Consider the following 17,998-nt stretch of genomic DNA (forward strand, 5'->3'; position numbering starts at 1 on the left):
CGAGTCGAACCCTCAGCATCCATCGACCGGAGCACGATGGACAATAAATAGGAACCTAGATTTAATCTCCCATGCAGAGTTCTCGAAGAGCGCGCACACACGACCCACGTTACTTAGGAGACGTGGGAGAGATGCTCCTCGGCACAAACGCCGAAGAGTCGCACCTCTGAGGTCCCGGGCTTCGCACAGCCTCCCTCTCTCCCTCGTCGTTACCGTCCAGATTTACCGTGCTTTTGGACGCTCATACCGCACACGCTTATCACACACAATTAAATAAATGAGACCCGTACAGCGAACGTCGGGTTTATGTCCAGTTCTCCAACGGCCGACAACCTACCGGGCTCCTTCTCCCAGCTTCTTCGCGTGACATACGGAAGGCATGAAAATCAAGTTTACCGGGTTATTGACTGCGATGATACAAGTCACGTGGTGTACAAAGGTGTATTTTTGGAATTAAACTTGTGGGCTCCATTCTCTACAGCGCCACTATTCCTTGTTGGGATCACTTAGGCGTCAAGATTCCTGTTTTCGATGCCCACCTCGTTCACTCCTTTGTACACGTGGAAGAGACGGTGCAAATCGTATACCAACTGAAAAAAAGATCTTATACCAGCTGAAAAAAATGAAATACCGTTTGGAAAAAAATCAGACACTAACTAAAGAAAAAAATCCTATATCAGCTGAAGACCCATTTCGCCCAAGATCTCTCCAGCTCATGTACGGTGTAAATGTTCACGCACCGTAACTTCATGAGCATCACTAGATAAAGCCTTTAATCAGCCACTACTCCGGCACTGTTTTTGCTTGCTTGTGTATCTCATAATATTAAAAAATATAAATTGGCAGGAGGGTATCAGGATTTGTTTTATGCACCTACTCGAACAATGAACCTCGGTGCAGCAAGTGGTAGGTAACAAAGTGGGTTTACTTGAGTCACATGTCTGCAGCCATGTCACTTTCTCTTAATGTAATGCATAAATTGTACTTTTGCTGAGATGTACGTCGCTTTGGACAAAAGCGTCTGTTGAACGAATAAATGAAAATGTGAGAAATATCTTATACCAGCTGAAAAAAAAATCCTATACAAGCTGCGTTATGGTGATGATTTACGGAGTTCTGATCCAATAGCGCTGATAAATTTCTTCTGGCCAAGGCTTGTGGGAAGTAGGACCAAATGCCATCGTGATGCAGCTGAATATGGTTTCATATTGGATGTGGTTTCATGAAGCCGATCGCACTGCTTCGGGACAATATTACGCTCCTTCGTATTATACTCCCTGAAATAAATCTCCGAATGAACAGGCAGCCGACTGTTTTGTTGCTAAAGCATTAAGAGCGCCAGTTGAGCACCAAAATCCGACGTCGGTCTCAAGAGAGTCACTCCCAGAAAGGCTCTGAAATCCTTTTAATCAACCTACTCTTTTTCCAAAACTATATTTACATATGTGAATTAAAAGCTATGTTTGACACTCTGTCGGGGATCCATCTGTCCATCCAATTGCACCAAGCACTATCTCAGAAGCACCAGACACAAGACTGAAAGGAGTACATCCTGGATGGACTGCCAGTCCATTGCAAGGCAGCGACACACACACACACACACACACGTTCATACACTACAGGCAATTTAAAGACACCAATTCACCAGAACTGCATGCTTTTGGACTGTGGGAGGAAACCAGAGCACCCAGAGGAAAGCTACGCAGACACTGGGAGATCATGCAAACTAGACCCAGACCGAGTGGGGATCGAACCCATGTTATCTCGCACCACCCTGGGCTGCGCTACTGGCCGCACAGGTCGGGCACCACATCGTATAATTTTACAGGACAAGCGAACGCTGCAGCAATAAACTGAGGGCTGCATTACTTCCAACTTTTTTTAATTAAATTGACTCTCCTAACTAAAACCTTTTTGGCTAAAACAATAATCTGCAGCAGATGTTTAGCGCAAAAAAGTGTTTCGCACCAGGGCTTGCAGCAGTTAAATTAAAGGAATGTTGCAGGTGGAGCCCTGGATCATCAATCATTCATTAGCCAAAATAACTGTGGGCAAAATTTTTCATTGACGTGATGCTGAAAAACTCATTTTTGGACTGCGCACATAATTACTAAACATTTTTTAGCCATTTCAAGAACGTCACTTGGCGTGTGCAGGTACGCAGGTGGCGGCACGGAAGAGGTGATGCAACCGCCCGCTGATCTCCAGCCTCCCGTCCGCAGGAGCCTCTGCGGCTCTTTCGAAGCCTGGTCTCTCCTGCGCCTGGGAATGACACTGTTAAAATGTGGGACGTAATTTCTCTTCCGGAGGCTTTTGGAACCCATTTTGTCCAAATTCCCAGGACTATGGTACAAGGGGTCAAATTTGCTTTGTAGGGATTTACTCCAATACAATGCTGCCCCCTAGTGCTTGGTCAGGCACCATGCAATGACTCCAGAGTGTGGCTCCCTGCTGAGGCACCAGGTGGCGCAGTGGTTAAAGCTGCTACCTTCAAAAGTTGCAGGTTTGAATCTCACCTACTGCTGTAGTGCCTTTGAGGAGGACAGTTATTCTAAAAGAAAAAATTGGTTGAGTAAAAAATACCCAGCTGTATAAATGCATGGGGGGCAAGTGGTAGTGTAGTGGTTAGAGCTGCTGCCTTTGGACCCAAAGCTCACAGGTCTGAGTCTCACCTGTAGCTGTAGTGCCCTCGAGCAAGGTACTTACCCTAAATTACTCTAGTAAAACCACCCAGCAGTACAAATAGGTAAATAACTGTAGGTAGACTAACACTAAGTTGCTTTGCAGAAACACATCAGCTAAACATTTTCCTTGGTCTCAGTGAGGAGGGAGTTTTTAACCCTAAGCCTAACCCTAATCCAGTATTACCTTTCAGCTTTTCATTTCATGCCACTGCAAACTGACAGCTCTCACACGCGCACACACACGCACACATCATCTGAAACCGCTTGTCCCATGCGGGGTCACAGGGAGCCGGAGCCGAACCCGGCAGCACAGGGCATAAGGCTGGAGGGGGAGGGGACGCACCCAGGACGGGATGCCAGTCTATCACCAGGCGCCCCAAGCGCGACGCGGACCCCAAATGCACCGGAGAGCAAAACCCGATCAAACGCGCTGAGTCACCACACCCCCCAAACTGACAGCTGAACCCATAATTCACTGTAAATGTTTTTCTCCTCCCTCTCTCTCTACTTTTAAGATAATTATAAACAGAATTATTTTCTGTTTTACATTTTAATTATCCCCGCTGTTGTTTCTCATCACCACAATAATTTCCCTCAAAGTAAATGTCAGTGGTGGGAGGCGCGGTGGCGCAGTGGGTTGGACCGGGTCCTGCTCTCCGGGGGGTCTGGGGTTCGAGTCCCGCTTGGGGTGCCTTGCGACGGACAGGCGTCCCGTTCTGGGTGCGTCCCCTCCCCCTCTAGCCTTACGACCTGAGTTGCTGGGTTAGGCTCCGGTTTCCCGCGACCCCGTATGGGACAAGCGGGTCAGGAATGTAAATGTCAGTGCACAATTTATTTTCCCCACCAGTAAACTTTGCCATGATGTAACACACAGTTAAAGGACAGTAATGTACCGGATGTGTAGGGATCCCGACTTCCGATCTGAAATTTACAATTACATGCATCACTGTACTCCGCAGCTTCGATAAATATAAACCTATAGAGATAAGAAATGTACAAAAAAAACCTGCTCTAATACAAACTACATCCAAGACCAATACAAATACATAAATGTATAATATTCACATCCTAGAGACACAATAATGATTAGGAGTTATTGATCAGTTTTCCTTTATAATTAAAACTGTAGAACAAGGATACGGTGCCAAAGCCACAGAAAAAAAAAAAAAATTAACGATGGTATTATTTTTGTCTGTCGGACTTTACGTGGTCACCGTATGGAGCACAGTTTAGATAATGGCACAAACGGCCCGATAACACAAATACCCCCCTTGGAGGTTCAGAGCTAAACCCAACATATCTGGGCCATGTGTTGATGTGGAGTAAAATAACACCGGGCTGGCGGGTTGTGAAGAACCAATCTGGACGTAAAGGTCTCGCGTGGGGAGACCTACCGGCTCTCTAAAAAAAAAAAAAGCGCAAGGATCTGAGCCCCAGACGGAGGCGCGATTTCCGGAAGCCCTGCAGATGCCCCCATAATGTCCCCCATTAGCCCAGGAGCCGTTTAAAGTGACCCGTCCTTGAGGGAAATCAGCCTTCTGTGGTCCGAGTATTGCTTTATAACAACAGGGTGCCGCTGAAGCGGGGAGGTAGAGGAACCGCTGAGCACAGAGCATTATGGGAACTCGCGGCTCGCACGGCCTACTAATAATAAAGTGTTTAGTTGCCATGGGAGAGAGCACCAAATCTTGGGGAAACACAGCATTCCACATGTTATTAATAAAACAGAAAAACGCAGCGGTACCAAACACCGAACGAAGCTCATATTTAGCCATTTGTACACACGTGCGACCGGCCTTCTTTCAGAGGAGCACGAAAATAAGGGGGATGATTTTAAAACGGATTTTATGAAGGATGCTGGTGAAGCTGGAGCCAGAACCTGGCTGGAGGGGGTTGGGGGGATGGGGGGATGGGGGGGGGGGGGATTCTGGAGTCACTGTGGCGTCCCTCGACCACGAGGGGGCGGTGCAGCCACACCAGATCAACGACTGGCGAAGCGGAGGTCGGCTTGGGATGCTGGGCAAAAAACTTGGCCATTGCTCACATATCTGAGCACCTGGCACTATCGGGCAACAACGGATACTTTGGAAACTCAAACCATCCTTTTCAAACACACTCGGATCAGAGCGGTGCTGCGCGCCCGGTGGGCATGTTTCCCAGGGACCAGAGCAAAGCTACCTTTTCCACTGCGCTGGAGCTGTGGGTGGGGAGAAGGGCAGGACTCCTCAAAACAGGATAAGGGAAGTGGGCACAAAGGGGTCTTTATGCCAGAGGAGTCCATCAAGCAGTGGAGTTGGGGGGGGGGTAAGCAAAAACAGGCACTTTTCCGCAGACCCTCGCAAGCGGCTCCGAGGGGTCGACTCCAAAGAGGCGACCCGAGCCTCTCGGCGCACCATTGTGAGAGCTCATCTGTTGGCTCCGTGGGTCTGCACACATCCCAGGGGCCCCTCTCTCCAGCAGCCTGTTGTGCCAACAGGAAGACTGGGACCCAAAGGAAGGGGGGGTGGGGGGGCATTAAAGGCCTCAAAGGACTCAATTAGTGACGCCCTTGTACGGTGACCTGCAATAATGGAGCGGCAATGGGCGCGTACACGCAACCACGTTGGATGCAGCCGACAGACGGGCGAAAGGCACCTAAACACCCGCCGCCGATCGGGTCCCGAATCGCCGCACTGCAAACAGGGAAGAGCGCAGTCCTGCAAAGTCGACGCGGCACCACATGTAAAAGCCTAGTTTGACATCATTGTAAGTGTGGACACACACACACAAAGTTGCAGCCTTGTCCAGCACGTCTGCAGAAAGCGGCTGCACCCCTTGGGTCCCTCCCCCCCCCCCGCCAGGGATCCAGCTTCCTTCTATTCTTCCAAAGGGAAGCTGAAGGTCATGAATACGCACTCGCTCAAACGGACATTTTTTCATTCCCACCGCGGCCGAAGCGGCGCAAGCTCTGGGTACAAAGCACACGGGAAACGGCAGCGAAACGTACCATTCCGCAAATTTGCAGCCGAACCGGTCGTCATGTTTCCACGGCCACTCCAACCTTGGTGCGCTTGTGATGGATGCGGGCGACACACCTCCTTCTATAGCACCTCCACCAGCTGCTCGGCCACTGTGCCGTTCCAGCAGATAACTGTAAATTCATAGGTTCGTCCATCCACCAGCGCAGGACCACCCCGCCCTGCCCCACCCCCCGCACAGGTACCAGCGCCAAGCCTCAGCCTGAGTGTCCCATTATACTAGCCACAAAATAAAGAAATGTTATCGCACGCAGACCCCTCCAGGTTCAACACGGTCACAAGAAACCTGACGTTTCTCCACCCGTCTCTCAAAAGGTGGAAGACCAAGAGTCGAAAAGAGATCAGAAGCCTGTCCCTTTCCCTGTGGTCCTTTCACATCCCGGGGCTCCACTAGTGTCGGTCCCAAACACCTGAAACGGCTGGGCTGTCAGTTGCTCGGCAGCTGCGAGGGATCCGCAACTGACCAATCGGGCGAAGTCTGAGCAGCGCGTGGAGAACCTACCTTGGGCCACTTGGGGTTGAGCAGACGGGCCTTGATGGCGTCATCCAGGGCGGCTTGGCTCTGACCCAGCTTCAGGAAGGCGGCCGAGCGGTTGCTGTAGAGGATGCAGTTCTGCGGGTCAGCCCGCAGGGCGTCGCTGTAGAGCTGCACGGCGGCGGCGAAATCGCCGCGCTGGCACGCCTCGTTGCTGCGCCGCACCTTCTCTATGAACGCTGCCTTGGTGAGCCCTGACCCGTCCGCCGGCCTGTCACGGGAAGCCCCGCCCATGGACTGTGAGCTGAAGATGGAAAACTGCTGGGAAGAAGGAGACAGCACTGACTCGTTGTGACCAGCAGATGGAGCAGCGATTAAGGAGCTCTTCTTGTGCCGAAAGCTTTTTAAAAGCACATAGAAAGTCATAGAAAGACAGCAAAGCGTCATAGATTCTTCATCACGTACAAAATAACCTCTTTCTGCTGCTGGTTGTACAATCTCACCCCACTTTAAGTGAGGTTTTAACAAAATTTTACACACCAGATCATCACAGTAGCTACCATGAACTTCCAAACATCTGTGTGTAAAGTCAAGATGACAATCCTGAGCACATTGCTTAGTTCTAATGAAAAAAATAAGCTTGATACGGCAATATCCAGTTAGACCCAAAGATCCTGGACCTTCAGGCACCCGGAGTAGTTTGGGGATTTCAGTTGCAGGCGTTCATGGTTCACATGTTAACAGAATGCATCGAGACTTGAGATCCCAGGAACCTAAATCATTCACAACTCTTCTGAAATGTTATCCGTTACTGAAACATTAAAGTTCTGGGAGATCCACCGTCGGCCCAGGAGGCTTCCTGCGTGGTGGAGTGGAATGGGATAGGAGAAGGGTACCTACTGGCAACTGCTGAGTCAGCAGTCTGCTGCGAATTTATAGGCAGCTACGTTGGAGTAAAGACAGAGGGTTGGAAACGGTAGAGAGACTGAGCAAGTGAGCGGGCGAGAGAAAGACAGAGAGAGAGAAAGAGAGAGAACATAGGGAAGCTTCCGTCCTCCCACTGATCCTTCAAAGACTATGCCACTACTCCCACTCCTCCTCCAAAACACACACATGGAGGCTAAGGATTGTGGGATAGCAGCAAGGAAGGGTAATTACTTCCAGAGGAACGGGGTGGAGCCAGAGAAGGGGGTTGAAGGGGAGGGTGAAAAAGAAAATCAAGAGAAGAAAGACAGACAGGAAAGAGAGAGAGAAAGAAGGAACAGAACTCTGCTGGAGAAGTAGTGCTGATGAGCAGCATTTCCCAAAAGACCAGAGTGGTGTAGGGGACTTGGGGGACGGTGTAATAGGCGTGATCGCGGTGAGGGCACACAGATCTTACCCACAATACACCAGCCACTTGGCATCTACGCATTACTGATCCCTTTTAAATCACAACCAGACCAAGAAAGAGGCAATCGAGAGAGACAGCAAGGACGGTAGTTGTAGAAAATGCACATGGAGATGAAACCTGGTGCGGAGTAGGGGGCCGCGGGGGGGCTGTGGGGGGGAGGTATAGTTTTCTACCAAACACCGGCCGCCACCCAGGTTGCTTCTGCAGGCCTGTCCCGTCCCTGCTTTTCTTCAAATGTTTGTGCCTCGTTTTTTAACTTCCTTTCCCTTGTTTTGGAGAGAGAGGGAACAAACCGGGCAGAGTTTGAAAAATATTTTCATTACGGACACAGGGGTAACAAAAGGAAAGCAGCTCCACCCTGAAGGTCAAACTGAGTGTGTACGTTGAGGGAAAATATTACAGAGAGCTCCTGTGCTGTAGCGCGCTGTCAGGTCAATGTCTGTGGGTAACTCTGAGTGTGTGTGTGTGTCACTTGTTTTAATTATTGTTGCAGGGACAGATGTTTTAGGCGGAAGAAAAACTGTTCGCATGAGGATTGCAAACGCTAGGTAACAGACACTGACGGGATATCACAACAAAAATGAAGAAAAAAAAAAACGCTAAATTCTCCAAAGGTGTAGAAAATTTGTCATCCACACACACAGCCTGAAAGCGCTTGTCCCAAGCGGGATTACAGCAAGCCGGAGTCTAACCCGGCAACACAGAGCACAAGGCTGGAGGGGGAGGAGACACACCCAAGACAGGATACCAGTCCCTCACAAGGCACCCCAAGCGGGATTCAAACCCCACACCCACCAGAGAGCGGGACCCAGCCAAATCCGCTGCGCCACCACGCCACTTTGTCGTCCGCTATCTGTTATTAACTGTTTTCAGCTCTTCTCCTTGGTTGCTTCTCAGCCTTCGTCGTGAGGTCAGGAATCATTTATTTGCATTAAAGTCAGAGACAGTGTGAAATCCACACAATGATAGGAAAACAAACGTGTGTGCGTAAAGCGAGGACAGGGAACACGCTATCTTCAGGGGATGAGGACAGATACCAGGTCTGGCTGTTTTGGTTGGCTGGTCAGTGAGAAGCAAGAAGGGATGAGAGATAATAAAGGCACTGGCCTCGGTCCTTCTGAATGGACATATCTGGGAGCGCTGGTTCGAGAGCTGAAGTTGGCCAACTGATTTGGGATGAGGAAGGAAGCGGAAAAAAGAAAAAACCTCACAATGGTAATCGTGATCGTCGTCCGACAGCACACCCTTCGTCCCCTCGACCTTTGACCTCGCTGGCTCCTCTCGAAGGCCCAGGCGAAGACTCCCCGCTTAATGCAAGGTCTCAACGCACCGCACGGAGGAGCGCGCATGGGCTCCGCTCATAGCGGTTACCGCTGCTGTGCCAGGTTCAATAAGCCCCGCCCATGAAAATGCCATGTTCGTGCGCTCCAGCGCTCCCGCAGTTGTAGGTTTTGTTCGCCAGCGTTTCAGAAATACAACGCATTCCTTCCTCACGCGGCCCGCAGATCAGAAACGGCATGAAACGGTGCTTAAAAACAGAGCGGAATTTTATGCTGGTGATGCGACACAATAAAATGCGCACGGAGACACAGTTCGGAGGCTGGGGGCGGGGTTTGCTGGCAGGGTTCTATTAAGAAGCGGCAGGGTCTTAAGTCCTTTTAGATCAAGGCCCAACCCTCGTACCCCTTCTGAGCTCCTACGCGACCCCGCACGGTTCAGGTCATGTCAGAGAACTGCATTCCGCTGGAAATGAAATCGCGGCCAGGGAGCCGCTGCCCCACCAGAAAAGAGACAAACGAGGGAATGACCCAAAGCCCTTCTGGATACGGGCTCAACGTCTTCACTACCAACCCCAAGCCAAAGCCGTCCCAACGACAGCCACAATCCAGCTGGTAGCCTGAGCGTTTCAAGCATTTTGGAGGGTGGGACAGGTGGGCACTAAACTCCGAGCACCTCAAGAGCCATTTTCATGGAGCACAAGCCAGGTTCTTCATCTTATGCAACAATCTGGATCACACTGAGGGATTTAATATATACGCTCCGGGCGGGTCGGTTGGACCAGGTACCCGGTCTTCACAGGCTCCTTCAGGAGGGAACAAAGATTAACACAAAAATATTATTTTGAAAGTATATTTTGGTTTAGTTTTTTTTTTTTTTTCCTCTACCCCTTAGTTTATTTTTACCCAGTGTGCGTCACACTATTCAGAATTTGAGCCCACAGAGTAATACTATAAATAATATATTGTGCACTTGTGTTTGACGCAATCTTACATTGTACTCCAGGGATGCTGATGCTTGGGCTTAGTACCCACTTCAGGAAACGGAAGATTCCTACAGATTCCAAAGGCGCGCTTTAATAGGGAGAAAAGTGTCTGCTAAATGAATAAATGTACACGTAAATGTAAATAGCACCCTTTACTGCCCTTCGACTTCCCTCACCATGCCTGAGGTCGCAGGCAGCTGTAGAATATATTGCACACCAAGAAAAGAAGCGCTTTGACAGTAATATCGGCTTAGGAAGGTTAGATCCCGACAGATGCGTAGGTGAAAGAACGTCCAGTTCCCGAGCCATCAAAGCCACCGACTGGCAGGGCAATGGTAAGAAGCGGCCAGATGTGATCTCACTCTTGATAGAGAATGACCGAGGAATCGCTGGACATGCTGTGGTCGTGAGACAAAGGGGAGTTTGTGTATTTCAGATGAATGTGCGTGTGTGCCAAAGCCTGAAGCACAAGTCCAGCACAGATGAGCCTTTTCGGTCAGACCTCCAGCCTCACGACTAGTCTGTATAGAGAACGTTTGGTATCAACCTTTAAAAAAAAAAAGTCCTAAACTATGTTATATTTTTTCAGGGGACAGTTTTCTCCAAAGAAAAACTTACAATGTTAAACTACCTACAACTGTTCAGGGAAGCACTGTGGGTGGCACTGCTGTCTCACAGCACCTGGGTGGTGCGAGAGGACATGGGTTCGAGCCCCGCTCAGTCTGTGTGGAGTTTGCGTGTTCTCCCCGTGTCTGCGTGGGTTTCCTCCAGGTGCTCTGGTTTCCTCCCACACTCCAAAGACATGGTGTTCAGGTTCCCCCCTAGTGTGTGAGTGACAGAGAGAGTGTGCGTGTTCCACTGATGTATGGACGAGTGACCCAGTGTAAGTAGTGTATCTAGCAGTGTAAATCACCGCGGTGAATAAGGTGTGTGGGCTGATAACACCACACAGAGTTCAATGGAAGTCGCTTTGGAGAAAAGTGTCTGCTAAGTAAATGTACACAGGTGGATAATTTTACTGGTGCAATCTGGGGTAAGACTTTGCTCGAGAGTACTACAGCTGGAGGCACAATTCGAACCTGTAACCTTCAGATACAAAGGCAGTAGCACCACCCACTAACATCAGCTGCCCCTATAGCAACGTAATGTTTACATAGTCAATAATATTGTACAAAATAATGTTTACATCACAATTCATTTGCAAAGCGTCAAACATAGTAAAGTACTCAAAAGAGTCACATGAGGATTCTGTTACTTGCCCTCCGTCCTGCCCGGATGTTAATCTCGCCATCATTTGAAGTGGGTAAAGAATTCAGGACTTAGTTCAACACCCATGTTCTTAATTTCCAAAGCAAACACATTTACGAACACGTCTGCTGAAATAAACACGTCGCACGTTCGGAAAGTGACTGGATGTCACGGCGGGTCGCGATCACTTGCACGCGGGCGCGCACCCCTTCTCCTCATCCTATCAGACCTCCTCGTAGAAAGTCCTCTGACCGAAGCCCCTCGTACCCATCTCGGAGTGTTACCATAGCAACGCAGGCCAAACTCACGGTCGTCAAGAAGCCTTTCTTTTACAGCCCTCTTACATGTGTGACCATTTAAGCGGAATTAAATGCGGCCCATTAACGTAAAGCATTTCAGCTGCTTGACGGCTCCACAAGCAGGAGAGCAGAATTTATCGAGAACAAACGGCTCGCAGCCACCCCCCCCCCCCGATTGCCGTCTTTCCCAGGCACCTCGCCGCGCACCTGGACCAGACTGCAGGCCACCACCCCTGCTCCAGTCCTTCAGCGACCTTCCAGAGCATCGCCAAGAGCCAAGTTCCCTCGCTCACCAACCCGAGTCGCTTACCTTTCACTGTACGGGGGGGGGGGGGCGACCGGAGGCTGATCGAAATCCAAATTCCATTTCAGGAATCGTAAATACGGTCGACGGGCTGACAGACACAGGAGCCGCTGTAAGAAAAGTCTGCGGAATGAGTTTGCGAGCAAGATTCTCGGCAAGAGGAGGAGCGCCGCTCTCCCGGTTAGGTTTCATTATCTATTGTTTTCCTAAAATACCCGTTTAGCAGATGCACAAAACAGACATTAACTTCTGCATCTCGTCATTTTTCCCTCAACGTTTTCAAATATGCTGGATCATAAACGATTCCACCACACCGTTGAGCCTTTCCTGCTTTTCCCTGCATGGTCACACACTCTCAGTGAGAAAATGTTGAAAGCCAAAGGGTAAATATACGAAAATGAAATTTGCTGCTCGAGCAAATATTCGAACCCCACGCCTTAGCATTGGGTAGGTCCACCTTTTGGTGCAGTGACACTTCTGAGCCTTACATGTGTTCATTTGTCCAATCCTTTTCCCCAAAGCAATACGCAGTCTTACACTCCCTACAATTCCTTACCTACTTATACAGCAGGGTATTTTTTTTTAACGGAACAATTTAGGGTTAAGTACCTTACTGAAGGGTGATGTAGCAGTAGGTGAGAGTCAAACTGACAACCTTTGGAGCCAAAGGCAGCAGCTATAACCACAATGCTTTCAACTGAGTCTTACAGCAGATAAGTAGATGTATCTACGAGCTTTGCACACTCTGGAGATACTTCAGGGAAGTTCACCGGACAGGTCTAGCGGATTTGAGGTTTTCAAGGTGCGCGCCAGATTCTCAGTGGGGTTCAGCTCAAGATTTTGACCGGCTCACTAGAGGACATTCGCATATCTGTCGATGAGCCATCCCGGCGGTGCTTTGGTTCTGCACTTGAGATCACCGACTTGCTCAAAGATGAATTTCCTACCAGGCTTTTGCAGAGCGAAAGCAATTCTCCTGCGGCATTTTTCCAGAACTTTGCGGCATCCGTCATCCCTTCGGCTCGGAGAAGATCAACAGTAGCTGCCGACGAATAGCAATAATACATCAGCACAACAGCAATAATTCCGCCATCGCTGTACGTCATTGTATGAATGGTGTTTTGTGGTTTTTTCGGGAGGGGGGGGATGAGCATTGTTACTCATGTGCCACACAAACCGCTTTGCTTTTCAGGCAAAAAGAAAAATCTTGGTCTAACTGCACCACAGCACCTTTTCCCACATCTCAGCTGGGCCACTTTGGTGCCCAAACTCCAAAAAGCCTTTGAGATGTTTCTCCATGAGTAAGTGCTTCTTTCTTGGCACTGTCCAGCGGAGGCCAGCATTATGCAGCGCTCTTTATAGCTTCACTTCAATTTCTGCCATTGATTGTTGATTGATTTTTGGCTGCTCAGCGCTTTCCTCCACAAGTCTTTTTTTCCAGATGGAGAGTTTTAAAGGACGGTCTTTTCCTAGACATTGTCTCGGTCCTTTGACGCAACATCAGCATCTTGATTATTGAATCTGGAGTGCTCAAAATGAAACCTGGATGCTGAAATTTTCTTCTGTACTCTTTTTCTTCCTCTATTCACTTGTCTTGCTTATCTCTAATGTCCTTTGGATGCTCTTTGGTCTTTATTTCCAAGCCTTTTCTTCAAGGATTCCTGAAGGGTTTTTAATCCAGTAAACGGAGCCAATTTCTTCATTTACACACAGGTAGAGGCCAAAGGGACAGCAAACAGATGTCATCATTAAGGACAAGCCTTTCGCTTGGGCTCTTTGTGCTACAAAAGCACAGGCTTTGTAACTGCAGGAAACCTTAATTCAGTTGTAACGTTTACGACATCTGCAGAGAAATTAATAATTTTGGCTTTGAAAATTTGTTTCTGAGACTTTGCAGCCAAAATACTGAACGGACAAACACGTGAGTGTTACATTCGTGATCTGCAACATTCAAAATCCACTAGCAGGATCAGAAGCCCACTGTATGGACATTTACCGCAAGCAATTCAGGGTAAGGCGATTCCTCGTCCGCTGCACGATACACGGTATTTCCCAATGATTATCCATAATTGTCTTTTGTTTGGCACGCACCGTTTTTCAAAATCTAACCATCTATACAGCTGAGCATTTTCCCAAAAAATATGTCGCTCTCAGCCCTAACAATGTCTAAACAATACGCAACCCTTTCATTAAAAGTGCGGTTGCTTAACTAATACGCCATCTAGTGCCAGCTCTGTAGAACTGCGCTGCAGCCTCAGCTGAAGAGCATTTTCTCCCGTTCCGACACTTATCCGGAGCGATTCATACGGCAGCGATGGCAGGATGCCACGATCGGAAAGTACAAACAGCACAAAGACATCTCGTCTCTCACATGTCACATGTGGAAGGGAACACACTGGTGACGTGCCCTTCTTGGTACCATCAACAAAATGCTGGAGATGTCGCCTCTGCCTGCAGGGCTACGACTGACCGGAACCTTCAGATGGACGGCCCAACACTCATCACACGCACACGTATTACCTGCTACAGTCCCCGCAGGAAACTAGATATTTCTGTGATATGAAGCAGATTCATTATGCTTGTTTACTTTGCAATGAGAGACAGATATTTGCCAAGTGCAATGCTATAATTCATGGCTTTAATGACTGCATCCATTTGGGAATGTTTTGCGGCTTCTTTGCTCTGATCCATTTGACATTTTGCATAAACAAAAGACCCTTTTGGGACCACCACAGTATCCAAGAGATTACAGATGAACTGGCTTCACCCTGCCCGATGAATATTTTGAATATTTCCCTCTGCCCACCAGATGTGAGCTACTGGACTCTTTCAAGTGCTGCCGAGCAGGTGAGCAGCGAGCTGCCCGTCTTCGTGAAAACCCACCGCGGTAGTAAAGCCAAGTCAGATTTCTTGTGACCACCACTGACCGCTTTCCAAATGGTCCTCACAGCTTATTTCAGTGGTGTTCTAGAAATTCCCAGTGGTCTTTTGTGTATTGCGCACACACGCAACGTCTACAACCGCTTGGCCCAAACGGGGTCGCGGCGAACCGGAGCCTAACCCGGCAACACAGGGCGCAGGGCTGGAGGGGGAGGGGACACACCCAGGACGGGACGCCAGTCTGTCACAAGGTCTGCGTATTGCTTTGGTCTTCTATTTTTTTGCTCCAGTACTTGGAGGAACAGCAATGGGTCACAAAAGTTACAATTTATTTCATTGCCTTTCACTGCAATGTTACAATGTATCTTAAATGAATTTCATTAATTGAATAATCTAAATAAACAAAGAGGAGATAGGTCTCCCCCATTCCTTTGCGAGTTATTCCGTTCCTCCTCAGAACAACGTGAGCTCCTTCCATGACAAGATTCAAACCTTTGTCTCCACTGCTACAGAGGAACATGTGAACTCAACATCTCCAAAAGTCCCACGTCTTTCACTATCGATCCAGAATGGCTGCATCTTAACGCAGGTGACTAATTGGGCATTTACTTGAAAACTGCTGTGCACTGTGTACTGTTCTAATAACGCCATTAAAAATTGTAATACTATCAAGTGTTTCACCAGTATGACTGTCATTGCAGCAGACACAGTGCAGCGTTTTGGGTGGTGGCCTTGCAGTCTGAAGGTACTCGGTCCGAAATTCCGCTCCTGTTGTAGTACCACTGATCAAGGTATTTACTGGTTCATCCATCCATCATCAACAGCCGCTTATATCAAGTGGGGTCGCTGCGAGCTGCGCCCATACCCGGAAACGCAGGGCACAGGACCGAGGAGGGAGGGAGGGAGGGGACGCACCCAGGACGGGACGCCGGTCCATCGCAAGGCACCCCAAGCAGGACTCGAATTCCAGACCCGCCACACGGCGGGCGCCGACTGAGCCCACGGTGCCACCACACCCTCCCTACTTACTTGAATTCTTGCTGTAAAAATGCATAAATCATTACACAAAGGCGACACCTAAATAAAGATCACTAATAACAATGTTTACTACGCTTGAGTTTTCAGAATTAAGCCTGTTTTACACAGATTATATGGTGTATATGTGATCCCCGCAGAAACATAACTCCTGAGCATTGACCTCTGAGGGAGGAAACTGCCCTGCAGGAAAAGCTGAGCATTTTCAGGGTGGAGTGAAGTTTCAGCCGTTCATTCTCGCGGAGCGCAGCGGACGAGCGGCCCGCAAAAGTGCCGCAAAAACACGCTGCTGCCGTTTCGCTTTCGCCCTCGGTTCGTCAAAAGCGGCTCCGAAATCCGCTCCGAGCGACACAAGATCCTCCGCAGGAGTTTGAGAAGCGCGGAAATTCCGTTACTTTAGAGCCGCGCGACTCTGTCTGTGTGTTGAGCAGTGAGTAACACCGCCCTGCGCTCACCGCGAAATCGCAACCATCATCATCATCATCATCATCAATATCGTCATCGCGCTTCTTTTCTGTCGTCGAAGGAGTTGGGGAAAAAGGTTTAAATCTGCACTGCAGCATTGACGCACGTCGATACGCTGCACAAAAAGAGTGTAGAAGAAGAAACCGAAAAAGCCTGGCAGCGCTTCGGCTCGGACGGCGGACGAGGAGGTCCGCGCGCCGCGCAAACGCGGCCGTCGCTCCGCGAAACTTTTTACCTTCTCTTTTCGGCTTTTGTGCTTCTCCATCCTGTTCTCGCGCGTATCTCGGGTGTCCAGGCGCTGCAGCCCCCGCCGCTCTCATCCCATGGCGGTTTTCACGCGCACACCGAGAGGACTACCCTCCCCCCCCCCAACCCCCACCTCCACCTCCACCTCCCCACCCTCTCAATTCCGTTAATTACTCTGCGACTTTATTAAGCGCGTTCAGTCCGCGTCCTAGGAAAACTTTGCCCAGAAAAAGTGCGCCATGTTGTCAAAATCTCTTTCCCCCCCTCCCTCTCTCTCCCTCTCTCTCTCTCTCTCTCTCTCTCTCTCTCGCTCACTTTTTTCCCATTTGCTGTAGCGGATTTTTTCCCTCCCGGCAGAGGCTGGCCGGGATAGTTATGGCCGTACGAGCCCAGGTTTCAGCCCCGCTGACATCACAGGGCTTCGGTTACCTCGGCGCGGCGTCTCCATGGCAACGGCGTGTCGCTGAACACATCACACAGCGGCACTCGCCGCTACTTTTAAATACCAGTCCAGCTTCAGCATCATGACATGTCGCTTTCGTTTTTGCTCCTTTCACAAGCAGGAAAGACGTTCGTGTTCACACTTCGCGCGCGACATCGCAGCGTTTTTTAAACATTTTTATTTAATCGACTTCTTCCTGACTTAGCCAGCGGTCAGCAGAGAGTGTAGGCTATTTTGTTTTTTATAGCAACACAGCTGCATGGCAGCAAATCTTCGGAGCACGATTTTATTTGTATTCCTTTTTTATAGGAAACACGACAGAAATGGGTCGTAGTATAGAGAGCGAAACCGTATATATTGAGGAAATGCAAATACACATAACTGAGCTATGACTAATTATTGTAATACTTTTTGTTAAATGGTAAGAATGTATGAATCATAATTGTATACTTTTTTACTGACAGTCTACAGCGTGTAGCCGTTCTTAGAATCTTTGATGCAATGTTGCTGTGACGTCCTGTTTAAAACAGAAATTAAGTGATCAATGACTTTCGTGAACAACTCAACAGCTCTCGTAAATCCGAGGGCTTTAACAACTTTCCTAGTTCCGGGTGAGCAAAAATATTAGAGATGGCGATCAGACGAATTTCACAAAACGTTGCAATGAAACGCGCTTCTCTTCGCTCCGACTGATGTGAGCGTCGCATCAAAGAAAAGCGTTTTCTCACTGATTAAGTGTGTTGGCGGTCGGTTATATTTTGATCATGTTGCTTTCTTCTTGCGGAACAATATTTAATGTGTTCCGCTAGATTTCCGCACTAGGATGCGCTAAAACGATATGAGAAATGTCAGCACTTGGGAAATGTTTATTACAGCCCAGTTCCACTTAACTGCAGCAGTTCAAGCGACGGAGAGGCGCGCGCGCAGCCCTTCGCCGGACCACCGCGAGCGCGCGAGACGCGCAGCTGGACAGCCCATAAAGCAGAGGCACGTGAGCGCGGCTGGGCGGATGAGCTCGAGACGCACTCTCGCGAGGCGCTGCTCGAGAAGCCCGGCTTTCGTGCACAAACAAACAGATGCGGAAGGAGCAGCGCCGCGTGTTTTAAGTGGTCCCGACGACGGGACGCGCTCGCCTTAAGCAGGAAGCCCAGGGTCCGAGCCCGAGCCCGAGGCGCGCGAGACGGGCCTGGCACGCGCAAGCAAAGCGTGCCGCAACCTCGCATTTCAGAAGCCCAGGCTTTTTTCCC

General features: G+C 49.3%; 1 protein-coding gene across 2 annotated transcripts in view; it reads right to left on the minus strand.

Moving 5' to 3' along the window:
- Positions 1 to 16,413, minus strand: part of ttc28 (tetratricopeptide repeat domain 28) — a 152,322-nt gene extending 135,909 nt beyond the window's left edge. For both annotated transcript variants that reach the window (XM_029252744.1, XM_018753462.2), the window contains exons 1-2: positions 16,299 to 16,413; positions 6,204 to 6,494 (exon numbers count right to left, since the gene is read on the minus strand). In XM_029252744.1, the coding sequence (XP_029108577.1) occupies positions 6,204 to 6,494; positions 16,299 to 16,328 (321 nt within the window). In that variant the 5' untranslated portion in view covers positions 16,329 to 16,413. The remainder of the gene's footprint in view (positions 1 to 6,203; positions 6,495 to 16,298) is intronic.
- Between the last annotated feature and the right edge of the window lie 1,585 nt (positions 16,414 to 17,998).

The sequence above is a fragment of the Scleropages formosus genome, chromosome 6, assembly GCF_900964775.1.
Source record: "Scleropages formosus chromosome 6, fSclFor1.1, whole genome shotgun sequence".
Classification (NCBI taxonomy): Eukaryota; Metazoa; Chordata; class Actinopteri; order Osteoglossiformes; family Osteoglossidae; genus Scleropages; species Scleropages formosus.